The sequence below is a fragment of the Salmo salar genome, chromosome 01, assembly GCF_965601325.2.
Source record: "Salmo salar chromosome 01, fSalSal1, whole genome shotgun sequence".
In the NCBI taxonomy this organism is placed as follows: domain Eukaryota; kingdom Metazoa; phylum Chordata; class Actinopteri; order Salmoniformes; family Salmonidae; genus Salmo; species Salmo salar.
Window position 1 is genome coordinate 106,995,001 of NC_138291.1, and position 12,500 is coordinate 107,007,500.

The 12,500-nt window shown below is 47.9% G+C and overlaps 1 protein-coding gene across 1 annotated transcript in view; it reads left to right on the forward strand.

Annotated features, from left to right (window-relative positions):
* Positions 1–12,500, forward strand: part of LOC106593770 (WD repeat-containing and planar cell polarity effector protein fritz homolog) — a 54,643-nt gene that overhangs the window by 16,153 nt on the left and 25,990 nt on the right. Inside the window, exon 7 of the mRNA XM_082972885.1 lies at positions 5,255–5,391. Within this exon, the coding sequence (XP_082829011.1) occupies positions 5,255–5,391 (137 nt within the window). The remainder of the gene's footprint in view (positions 1–5,254; positions 5,392–12,500) is intronic.

Sequence of the window (12,500 nt, forward strand, 5' to 3'; positions counted from 1 at the left end):
CCATCCCTCACACTCTCCATCCCTCACCTTTCCATCCCTCACCTCTCCATCCCTCACCTCTCCATCCCTCACCTCTTCATCCATCTCTCACCTCTCCATCCCTCACCTCTCCATCCATCCCTCACCTCTCCATCCCTCACCTCTCCATCCCTCCTCTCCATCCATCCCTCACACCTCCATCCATCCCTCACCTCTCCATCCCTCACCCTCACCTCTCCATCCCTCACCTCTCCATCCCTCACCTTTCCATCCCTCTCCATCCCTCTCCTCTCCATCCCTCACCTCTCCATCCCTCACCTTTCTATCCCTCTCCTTTCCATCCCTCATCTCTCCATCCCTCACCTCTCCATCCCTCACCTCTCCATCCCTCACCTTTCCATCCCTCACCTCTCCATCCCTCACCTCTCCATCCATCCCTCACCATCCCTCATCTCTCCATCCCTCACCTCTCCATCCCTCACCTCTCCATCCCTCACCTCTCCATCCCTCACCTCTTCATCCCTCACCTCTCCATCCCTCACCTCTCCATCCCTCACCTCTCCATCCCTCACACTCTCCATCCCTCACCTTTCCATCCCTCACCTCTCCATCCCTCACCTCTCCATCCCTCACCTCTCCATCCATCCCTCACCTCTCCATCCATCCCTCACCTCTCCATCCCTCACCTCTCCATCCCTCCTCTCCATCCATCCCTCACACCTCCATCCATCCCTCACCTCTCCATCCCTCACCCTCACCTCTCCATCCCTCACCTCTCCATCCCTCACCTTTCCATCCCTCTCCTTTCCATCCCTCATCTCTCCATCCCTCCTCTCCATCCATCCCTCACACCTCCATCCATCCCTCACCTCTCCATCCCTCACCCTCACCTCTCCATCCCTCACCTCTCCATCCCTCACCTTTCCATCCCTCTCCTTTCCATCCCTCATCTCTCCATCCCTCACCTTTCCATCCCTCTCCTCTCCATCCCTCTCCTCTCCATCCCTCACCTCTCCATCCCTCACCTTTCTATCCCTCTCCTTTCCATCCCTCATCTCTCCATCCCTCTCCTTTCCATCCCTCACCTTTCCACCCCTCTCATCCCTCCTCTCCATCCCTCATCTCTCCATCCCTCTCCTTTCCATCCCTCACCTTTCCATCCCTCTCATCACTCCTCTCCATCCCTCATCTCTCCATCCCTTTCCCTTCCATCCCTCTCCTTTCCATCCCTCACCTCTCCATCTCTCTCCTCTCCTTCTCTCTCCTCTCCTTCTCTTCTCAAGATGCTTTACTTTTGTATTACTTTTCTCCTCTCTCCTTCTCTCCTCCTCCTGCTCTCATTTCCTCTCTCCTCTTCTCTCTCCTTCTCTCCTCTCCTCCTCCTGCTCTCATTTCCTCTCTCCTTCTCTCCTCTCCTCCTCCTGCTCTCATTTCCTCTCTCCCTTTCTCTCCTTCCTCTCCTCCTCCTGCTCTCCTCCTCCTCTCCTCCTCCTCTTCTCCTCTTCAGACCAGTAGCCTGTGGGCCCTTCGAGACTAGTAGGGGATGAAATTGCACTTGATCCTGCTAAACGAAACTCTATTCACCAAGCTCTGCAAACCCTGATTTGCACTTAAACCCCGTCTCGTTAAAATGTATCTGTTTATTAAACCAATTAAACCAATTAAAATGGTGGGGAGAAGAAAAAATGACATGTACTGTTCTCATACCTTGCTTTGAATTGGCTCACACACTCATGCACACACAGACACTCATGCACACACTAGATTTAGTAACCTACACAGCAATTAGCAATGGCTTGTGCTATGTTTGTGTACGAGTGTGTATAATTATGCTTCTGACGCACGCTGTGGTTGCGTGAAAAATGAATAATTAATACGCTAGCATTCCGAGAGGGAGAAATCGGGCAAATATCATTTCAGAATATGAGAGGGAAAAAATACAATGTGAAATCAGGACAGTTGGGTGTGTATATCTGGAACGCTATGCCTGATAATATGTCCTGTATTAAAGACTTTATCTGGTATTTCTGTTAATGCTACTGGTCCACCATGATTATAAAATACCAGCATCAATGATCGCCTTAACTCTCCCTAAACAAAGTCATGCATAAAGTGTCTTTCTAATACATTACGCATAAGGTTTTTCATGTTCCAAAATGGCACCCTATTCCCTATGGGCCCTGGTCAAGAAGTAGTGCACTATATAGGGAATAAGGGGCCTTTTGGGACACAGCTATAGATTACTCATAAACAAGTTAAAATGGTCCGTTTGGTATTGATCTGACTAGAGTGTCTATAAACGGGATTATTAGATTATATTTAATCCGATCAACAACAAAATCCTAAATGAAGGATTTGGGATTGAGGATGGACCGGGGGCGTTGGTTGGACCACTTGAGACCAGGTGGCTGATGTGGGGGGGATTAGGGGCAGGGGTAAACAGACCCCTTAAAATCCACTTAATGCTATTCCATTGACTGACTGAATGAGAAATATGTAGACACACACACGCCAACCTCTGAGCAACATGTTGACATGATGTGCAATGGGGGCTTACTGCGTGTGTGTGTGTTTGTGTGTGTCTGTGTGTGCGTGTGCCTGTGTGTGTGTGTGTGTGTGTGTGTGTGTGTGTGTGTGTGTGTGTGTGTGTGTGTGTGTGTGTGTGTGTGTGTGTGTGTGTGTGTGTGTGTGTGTTGGGTTAACTGTGAGGTATATGTCCCGTTTGGCCTCTGTCTGCCAAATAGCAGCCGGTAATACTTTGATGGTGTAAAATATGTGTAATCTACTGCTCTGTGTGATGCAGTCACAGCTCCTTGTTGAAATTGGGATGAAGGGAGAGTTTAAAAAACAGAGACTTTTAGAAAAGGATTCTATGGCTGCTTAGTTCTATCATGAAATATGTCAACAAGGATCGTAGCTCTACTGTAGGGCGTAGAGCGGGGCGAAACCGTAGTGTTTCACAGCTGGTCCCAATTCACTTCTTAACCCTTTGTCCACCTCAGAGTTTCCCAAACTCAGCCCTGGGGACCACAAGGGGACTCGCATTTCAGTTGTTTTGCCCCTCGCGCTACACAGCTGATTCAAATGATCAACTCATCATCAAGCTTTAATGGACTGAATCAGCTGTGTAGTGCTAGGTCAAAAAGCTTTAATGGACTGAATCAGCTGTGTAGTGCTAGGGCAAAAAGCTTTAATGGACTGGATCAGCTGTGTAGTGCTAGGGCAACAAGCTTTAATGGACTGAATCAGCTGTGTAGTGCTAGGGCAACAAGCTTTAATGGACTGAATCAGCTGTGTAGTGCTAGGTCAAAAAGCTTTAATGGACTGAATCAGCTGTGTAGTGCTAGGGCAAAAAGCTTTAATGGACTGGATCAGCTGTGTAGTGCTAGGTCAAAAAGCTTTAATGGACTGAATCAGCTGTGTAGTGCTAGGGCAACAAGCTTTAATGGACTGAATCAGCTGTGTAGTGCTAGGGCAAAAAGCTTTAATGGACTGAATCAGCTGTGTAGTGCTAGGGCAACAAGCTTTAATGGACTGAATCAGCTGTGTAGTGCTAGGTCAAAAAGCTTTAATGGACTGAATCAGCTGTGTAGTGCTAGGGCAACAAGCTTTAATGGACTGAATCAGCTGTGTAGTGCTAGGGCAAAAAGCTTTAATGGACTGAATCAGCTGTGTAGTGCTAGGGCAACAAGCTTTAATGGACTGATCAGCTGTGTAGTGCTAGGGCAACAAGCTTTAATGGGCTGAATCAGCTGTGTAGTGCTAGGGCAACAAGCTTTAATGGACTGAATCAGCTGTGTAGTGCGAGGGCAAAAAGCTTTAATGGACTGAATCAGCTGTGTAGTGCTAGGGCAACAAGCTTTAATGGACTGATCAGCTGTGTAGTGCTAGGGCAACAAGCTTTAATGGGCTGAATCAGCTGTGTAGTGCTAGGGCAAAAAGCTTTAATGGGCTGAATCAGCTGTGTAGTGCTAGGGCAACAAGCTTTAATGGACTGAATCAGCTGTGTAGTGCTAGGGCAACAAGCTTTAATGGACTGAATCAGCTGTGTAGCGCTAGGGCAACAAGCTTTAATGGACTGAATCAGCTGTGTAGTGCTAGGGCAACAAGCTTTAATGGACTGAATCAGCTGTGTAGTGCTAGGGCTACAAGCTTTAATGGACTGAATCAGCTGTGTAGTGCTAGGGCAACAAGCTTTAATGGACTGAATCAGCTGTGTAGTGCTAGGGCAACAAGCTTTAATGGGCTGAATCAGCTGTGTAGCGCTAGGGCAACAAGCTTTAATGGACTGGATCAGCTGTGTAGTGCTAGGGCAAAAAGCTTTAATGGACTGAATCAGCTGTGTAGTGCTAGGGCAACAAGCTTTAATGGACTGAATCAGCTGTGTAGTGCTAGGGCAACAAGCTTTAATGGACTGAATCAGCTGTGTAGTGCTAGGGCAAAAAGCTTTAATGGACTGAATCAACTGTGTAGTGCTAGGGCAACAAGCTTTAATGGACTGGATCAGCTGTGTAGTGCTAGGGCAAAAAGCTTTAATGGACTGAATCAGCTGTGTAGTGCTAGGGCAACAAGCTTTAATGGACTGAATCAGCTGTGTAGTGCTAGGGCAAAAAGCTTTAATGGACTGAATCAGCTGTGTAGTGCGAGGGAAAAAGCTTTAATGGACTCACACAGCTGTGTAGTGCTAGGGCAACAAGCTTTAATGGGCTGAATCAGCTGTGTAGTGCTAGGGCAAAAAGCTTTAATGGGCTGAATCAGCTGTGTAGTGCTAGGGCAACAAGCTTTAATGGGCTGAATCAGCTGTGTAGTGCTAGGGCAACAAGCTTTAATGGGCTGAATCAGCTGTGTAGTGCGAGGGCAAAAAGCTTTAATGGGCTGAATCAGCTGTGTAGTGCTAGGGCAACAAGCTTTAATGGACTGAATCAGCTGTGTAGTGCTAGGGCAACAAGCTTTAATGGACTGAATCAGCTGTGTGGTGCTAGGGCAAAAAGCTAAACATGCACCCCTTGGGGGAGTTTGGGAAACGCTGTCCTAACTATTCAATGTTTGGGAGGAAGGAAGGAAGGAAGGAAGGAAGGAAGGAAGGAAGGAAGGAAGGAAGGAAGGAAGGAAGGAAGGAAGGAAGGAAGGAAGGAAGGAAGGAAGGAAGGAAGGAAGGAAGGAAGGTGGACGCTCCACTATTACACTGCTCATACCTATCTAAACAGTTCAGATCACACGCACCACACCGTCTAAGACCTTGACCTTTACCCTTTGTGTGTGATGTCATCCCCAGCGGTGCTCAGTGATAGGCTGCTGCTGCTGTCATTCCTGGAGAAGAGCCAGGTGTGTGTAGTCTATCTGAACAGGAAGAACCAGGGATCACCTGACACCAGCCACCGACTGGAGAAACTCTCCCCATCAGAACTCAAGGCACAGTACACACACACACTATATACACACTGCACACACACACACACACACACACACACACACACACACACACACACACACACACACACACACACACACACACACTATATATAAAAAAGTATGAGGACACCCCTTCAAATTAGTGGATTGGGCTATTTCAGCCATACCCGCTGCTGACAGGTGTATAAAAATTGTGCACACAGCCATGCAACCTCCATAGACAAACATTAGCAGTAGAATGGCCTTACTGAAGAGCTCAGTGACTTTCAACGTGGCACCGTTATAGGATACCACTTTTCAATCAAATAATTTTGTCAAACTCCTGCCCTGCTAGAGCTGCCCCAGTCACTGTAAGTGCTGGTATTGTGAAGTGGAAATGTCTAGGAGCAACAACGGCTCAGCTGTGAAGTGGTAGGCCACACAAGCTCACAGAACGAGACCAGCGAGTGCTGAAGCACATAGCATGTAAAAACTGTCTGAATTTAAAAAAAACTACAGAATTCCAAAAAACTACAGAATTCCAAACTGCCTCTGGAAGCAACGTAAGCACAAGAACTGTTTGTTGGGAACTTCATAAATTGGGTTTCCATGGCTGAACAGCCACATACAGAGGAAACGTGATCTCTGAAGTGATTAATCTGTAACGGCCGTCTGAAAGAGTAGACCAAGGCGCAGCGTGGTTAGTGCTCATCGTGAAATTTATTTGAATGAACACTGAATCAAAAAACCAAAGTGCAACAGCTAAACAGTTATGTCAGGTAACAAATGACTTAACAGAAAATAACCACCCACAAAACCCAAAGGAAAACAGGCTGCCTAAGTATGGCTCCCAATCAGCAACAACGACATACAGCTGTCCCTGATTGAGAGCCATACCCGGCCGAAACAAAGAAATACCAAACATAGAAAAAAGGACATAGAATGCCCACCCCAACTCACGCCCTGACCAACCAAAATAGAGATATAAAATGATCTCTAAGGTCAGGGCGTGACATAATCACACTTCACCATCTGGAAATCTGAGTTTGGCGGATGCCAGGAGTACGCTACCTGTCCCAATGTACAGTCTGGTGGAGGAGGAATAATGGTCTGGGGTTGTTTTTTATAGTTCAGGCCTAGGCCCCTTAGTTCCAGTGAAGGGAAATCTACAGCATACAATGACATTCTAGACGATTCTGTGCTTCCAACTTTGTGGCAACAGTTTGGGGAAGGCCCTTCCCTGTTTCAGCATGACAATGCCCCTGTGCACAAAGCGAGGTCCATATACAAATGGTTTGTCGAGATCGGTGTCAAGAACTTGACTGGCCTACTCAAAGCCCTGACTTCAACCCCATCAAACACCTTTGGGATGAATTGTAACGCTGACTGCGAGCCAGCCCTAATTACCCAACATCAGTCCCCGACCTCACTAATGCTCTTGTGGCTGAATGGAAGCAAGTCCCCGCAGCAATGTTCCAACATCTAGTGGAAAGCCTTCCCAGAAGAGTGGAGGCTGTTATAGCAGCAAAGGAGGATCAACTACATATTAATGCCCAGGATTTACCAGCCGTATGGTGAGCCCTCTATACCAGCCGTATGGTGAGACCTCTATACCAGCCGTATGGTGAGACCACTATACCAGCCGTATGGTGAGACCACTATACCAGCCGTATGGTGAGACCTCAATACCAGCCGTATGGTGAGACCTCTATACCAGCCGTATGGTGAGACCTCTATACCAGCCGTATGGTGAGACCTCTATACCAGCCGTATGGTGAGACCACTATACCAGCCGTATGGTGAGACCACTATACCAGCCGTATGGTGAGACCTCAATACCAGCCGTATGGTGAGACCTCTATACCAGCCGTATGGTGAGACCTCTATACCAGCCGTATGGTGAGACCTCTATACCAGCCGTATGGTGAGACCTCTATACCAGCCGTATGGTGAGACCTCTATACCAGCCGTATGGTGAGACCTCTATACCAGCCGTATGGTGAGACCACTATACCAGCCGTATGGTGAGACCACTATACCAGCCGTATGGTGAGACCTCTATACCAGCCGTATGGTGAGACCTCTATACCAGCCGTATGGTGAGACCTCTATACCAGCCGTATGGTGAGACCTCTATACCAGCCGTATGGTGAGCCCTCTATACCAGCCGTATGGTGAGACCTCTATACCAGCCGTATGGTGAGACCTCTATACCAGCCGTATGGTGAGACCACTATACCAGCCGTATGGTGAGACCACTATACCAGCCGTATGGTGAGACCTCTATACCAGCCGTATGGTGAGACCACTATACCAGCCGTATGGTGAGACCACTATACCAGCCGTATGGTGAGACCTCTATACCAGCCGTATGGTGAGACCTCTATACCAGCCGTATGGTGAGACCTCTATACCAGCCGTATGGTGAGACCTCTATACCAGCCGTATGGTGAGACCTCAATACCAGCCGTATGGTGAGACCTCTATACCAGCCGTATGGTGAGACCTCTATACCAGCCGTATGGTGAGACCACTATACCAGCCGTATGGTGAGACCTCTATACCAGCCGTATGGTGAGACCACTATACCAGCCGTATGGTGAGACCTCTATACCAGCCGTATGGTGAGACCTCTATACCAGCCGTATGGTGAGACCACTATACCAGCCGTATGGTGAGACCACTATACCAGCCGTATGGTGAGACCTCAATACCAGCCGTATGGTGAGACCTCTATACCAGCCGTATGGTGAGACCTCAATACCAGCCGTATGGTGAGACCACTATACCAGCCGTATGGTGAGACCTCTATACCAGCCGTATGGTGAGACCACTATACCAGCCGTATGGTGAGACCACTATACCAGCCGTATGGTGAGACCTCTATACCAGCCGTATGGTGAGACCTCAATACCAGCCGTATGGTGAGACCACTATACCAGCCGTATGGTGAGACCACTATACCAGCCGTATGGTGAGACCTCTATACCAGCCGTATGGTGAGACCTCTATACCAGCCGTATGGTGAGACCACTATACCAGCTAAAGTTTAAAGTCGTTGGTCAGTCTACCCCTACATTATTAATGAGGTGCTGTTTAAAGTCGTTGGTCCGTCTACCCCTACATTATTAATGAGGTGCTGTTTAAAGTCGTTGGTCCGTCTACCCCTACATTATTAATGAGGTGCTGTTTAAAGTCGTTGGTCCGTCTACCCCTACATTATTAATGTGGTGCTGTTTAAAGTCGTTGGTCCGTCTACCCCTACATTATTAATGTGGTGCTGTTTTGGTCCGTCTACCCCTACATTATTAATGTGGTGCTGTTTAAAGTCGTTGGTCCGTCTACCCCTACATTATTAATGTGGTGCTGTTTTGGTCCGTCTACCCCTACATTATTAATGTGGTGCTGTTTAAAGTCGTTGGTCCGTCTACCCCTACATTATTAATGTGGTGCTGTTTAAAGTCGTTGGTCCGTCTACCCCTACATTATTAATGTGGTGCTGTTTAAAGTCGTTGGTCCGTCTACCCCTACATTATTAATGTGGGTGGGGGTGGTTTGGGGTTGTTATTTTGGAAATGAGCATATTTTTGGGACGTGCCGCCACGCTCTGCGGGCCACAATGCTGTAATGAGCTCTCTGGGTGCTTGGGGGAACACACGTCTCACCCCCCCACACCGGTCCCCTAACACGCCCACACCGAGCCCCAATGAGACAGACAGGTGACATTGCAGGTATGGTAGTGTGGTCCATGTCTTTATGTTCCTCAGATCATTGTCTGACCCATTTCAAATAGTCTTTCATTGAGCTTTATCTGTTGCCCGGAACACACAATGGAGGTACAAACAGAGTCAGCAGCTCTATTCATACATGCATACGCACACTAGACTATTCACTACACTAGTGACAGTCACAGCACAGTTATAGGCATGGTAATATAGGGATGGAGGAGAGAGAGAGAAGAGGGAGGGAGGGAGGGAGGGAAGTGGGGAATATAGGGATGGAGGGGAATATACAGATGGACTGGAATATAGGGATGGAGGAGAGAGAAGAGGGGATATAGGGATGGAGGGAGGGAGGGTGGGAGGGAGGGGAGAGAGAAGATGGGAAAATAGGGATGGAGGAGGCAGGGAGGGAGTGAGGGAGGGAGGGAGGGAGGAAAGAGAAGATGGGGATAGAGGGATGGAGGAGGGAGAGAAGAGGGGATAAAGGGATGGAGGAGAGGGAGGGAGTGAGGGAGGGAGGAGAGAGAAGATGGGATATAGGGATGGAGGAGAGAGAGAAGAGGGAATATATCGATGGAGGAGAGAGAGAGAGAGAAGAGGGGAATGGTGGAGAGGGGATATAGGGATTAAGGAGAGAGGGAAGTGGGGGATGTAGGAATGGAGGAGAGTGAGAAGAGAGGAGAGGGGATATTTGCGATTGAGGAGAGAGAGAAGAGGGGAATATAGGAATGGAGGAGAGAGAGGAGAGGGGATGTAGGAAGGAAAGATCATCGGAAGAGAAGATGACTGGTGTACGTGAAGAATGAAAATAATAAATTGATACATAAATAAATGAAGGAATACAACAATAAACTCACATGGATTAACAGACAATCAACCAAGTACTAATGGATGTATAAACAACACATATCTTTTAACCCCCTTCCCTCTGTCCTCCATTTTGTCTCTCTGTCTCCTTCCTCCACCCTTTTTCTTTCCTCCTTGCTTTCCCATCTTTTCTTCTTTTTGGCGTTTGCTGGTCAGCAATAATCAAAACCACTTTCTGGGGGATTAGCTAGCAGCCTCTTTTTCTAGTTTAGCCCAGTGGACCAGGGCTGGGCTGTACCATCCAGAGCTGGGCTGTACCATCCAGTGGACCAGGGCTGGGCTGTACCATCCAGTGGACCAGCAGGGCTGGGCTGTACCATCCAGTGGACCAGGGCTGGGCTGTACCATCCAGGAGGGCTAGTGGGTAGGGGAGGGAGGGGGAGGGGGATCCCCTTATCAGGCCCCTGCTTCTGGAGCCAGACGTACGGCAGGAGCGATTGCTTTCAGATCCCCCCTGTCCCACCCCGCATAGCCCTCCCGTGCCCCAACAAAAGCCTGCTAGTAATGTGATAATGGCAGCGTTAGCAGTTAGCTTAGCGCCGCCGCGTAGCGCTAAGGACTGGAGCGCGTGCGGGAGGGGGGGTGTGCATGACCAAGAAGTCTCATCCAAATAAATGGATGATCTTTGTTGTGACTGAAATCACACTTGGCTTCGAATGTTTAAAAAAACGGGGGGTTGATATGTCAGGGGTAAGAAAGGGTCTTTGATGATGTGACTTGTGTTGTCTGTATTCTACAACATTTTGGAGGGAGAGAGAAAGAGAGAGGGAGGGAGAGGGAATGAGAGAGGGAGGGAGAGGGAATGAGAGAGGGGAAAAGTGCAGGAGGGAGAGAGACAAGGATGGAAGTAGAATGAAAGAGGGATAAAGAGAGGGAGGGAGAGTGAATGAGAGAGAGAAAAAGACAGGGATAGAGAGAGAACAGGGCAGTGATAGAGAGAGAAAAAGACAGGGATAGAGAGAGAAAAAGACAGGGATAGAGAGAGAAAAAGACAGGGATAGAGAGAGAAAAAGACAGGGATAGAGAGAGAAAAGACAGGGATAGAGAGAGAACAGGGCAGGGATAGAGAGAGAAAAGACAGGGATAGAGAGAGAACAAGACAGGGATAGAGAGAGAAAAAGACAGGGATAGAGAGAGAAAAAGACAGGGATAGAGAGAGAAAAAGACAGGGATAGAGAGAGAAAAAGACAGGGATAGAGAGAGAAAAAGACAGGGATAGAGAGAGAAAAAGACAGGGATAGAGAGAGAAAAAGACAGGGATAGAGAGAGAAAAAGACAGGGATAGAGAGAGAAAAAGACAGGGATGGAGAGAGAACAAGACAGGGATAGAGAGAGAAAAGACAGGGATAGAGAGAGAAAAGACAGGGATAGAGAGAGAACAAGACAGGGATAGAGAGAGAAAAGACAGGGATGGAGAGAGAAAAGACAGGGATAGAGAGAGAAAAGACAGGGATAGAGAGAGAACAAGACAGGGATAGAGAGAGAAAAAGACAGGGATAGAGAGAGAAAAGACAGGGATAGAGAGAGAACAAGACAGGGATAGAGAGAAAACAAGACAGGGATAGAGAGAGAACAAGACAGGGATAGAGAGAGAAAAGACAGGGATGGAGAGAGAAAAGACAGGGATAGAGAGAGAAAAAGACAGGGATAGAGAGAGAAAAAGACAGGGATAGAGAGAGAAAAGACAGGGATAGAGAGAGAAAAGACAGGGATAGAGAGAGAACAAGACAGGGATAGAGAGAGAAAAAGACAGGGATAGAGAGAGAACAGGGCAGGGATAGAGAGAGAACAAGACAGGGATAGAGAGAGAAAAAGACAGGGATAGAGAGAGAACAAGACAGGGATAGAGAGAAAACAAGACAGGGATAGAGAGAGAAAAAGACAGGGATAGAGAGAGAAAAAGACAGGGATAGAGAGAGAAAAAGACAGGGATAGAGAGAGAAAAGACAGGGATAGAGAGAGAACAGGGCTGGGATAGAGAGAGAAAAAGACAGGGATAGAGAGAGAACAAGACAGGGATAGAGAGAGAAAAAGACAGGGATAGAGAGAGAAAAAGACAGGGATAGAGAGAGAACAAGACAGGGATAGAGAGAGAACAAGACAGGGATAGAGAGAGAAAAAGACAGGGATAGAGAGAGAAAAGACAGGGATAGAGAGAGAACAAGACAGGGATAGAGAGAAAACAAGACAGGGATAGAGAGAGAAAAAGACAGGGATAGAGAGAGAAAAAGACAGGGATAGAGAGAGAACAAGACAGGGATAGAGAGAGAAAAAGACAGGGATAGAGAGAGAAACGACAGGGATAGAGAGACAGAGGAAGGGAGAGAGACAGACAGAGGGAGGGAGGGAGACAGAGGGAGGGAGGGAGGGAGTCAGAGGGAGGGAGGGAGACAGACAGAGATAATGGTTTCTTGTGGCCTGGCATTAGCTGTCTCTTCACCTCCCCTCTCAACATTCAACATCCTAGGGAAAGAAATCCTAGTAACAGTGTCTCTCTCTCTAGCTGGTGTGTGTAGTAACAGTGTGTGTAGTAACAGTGTG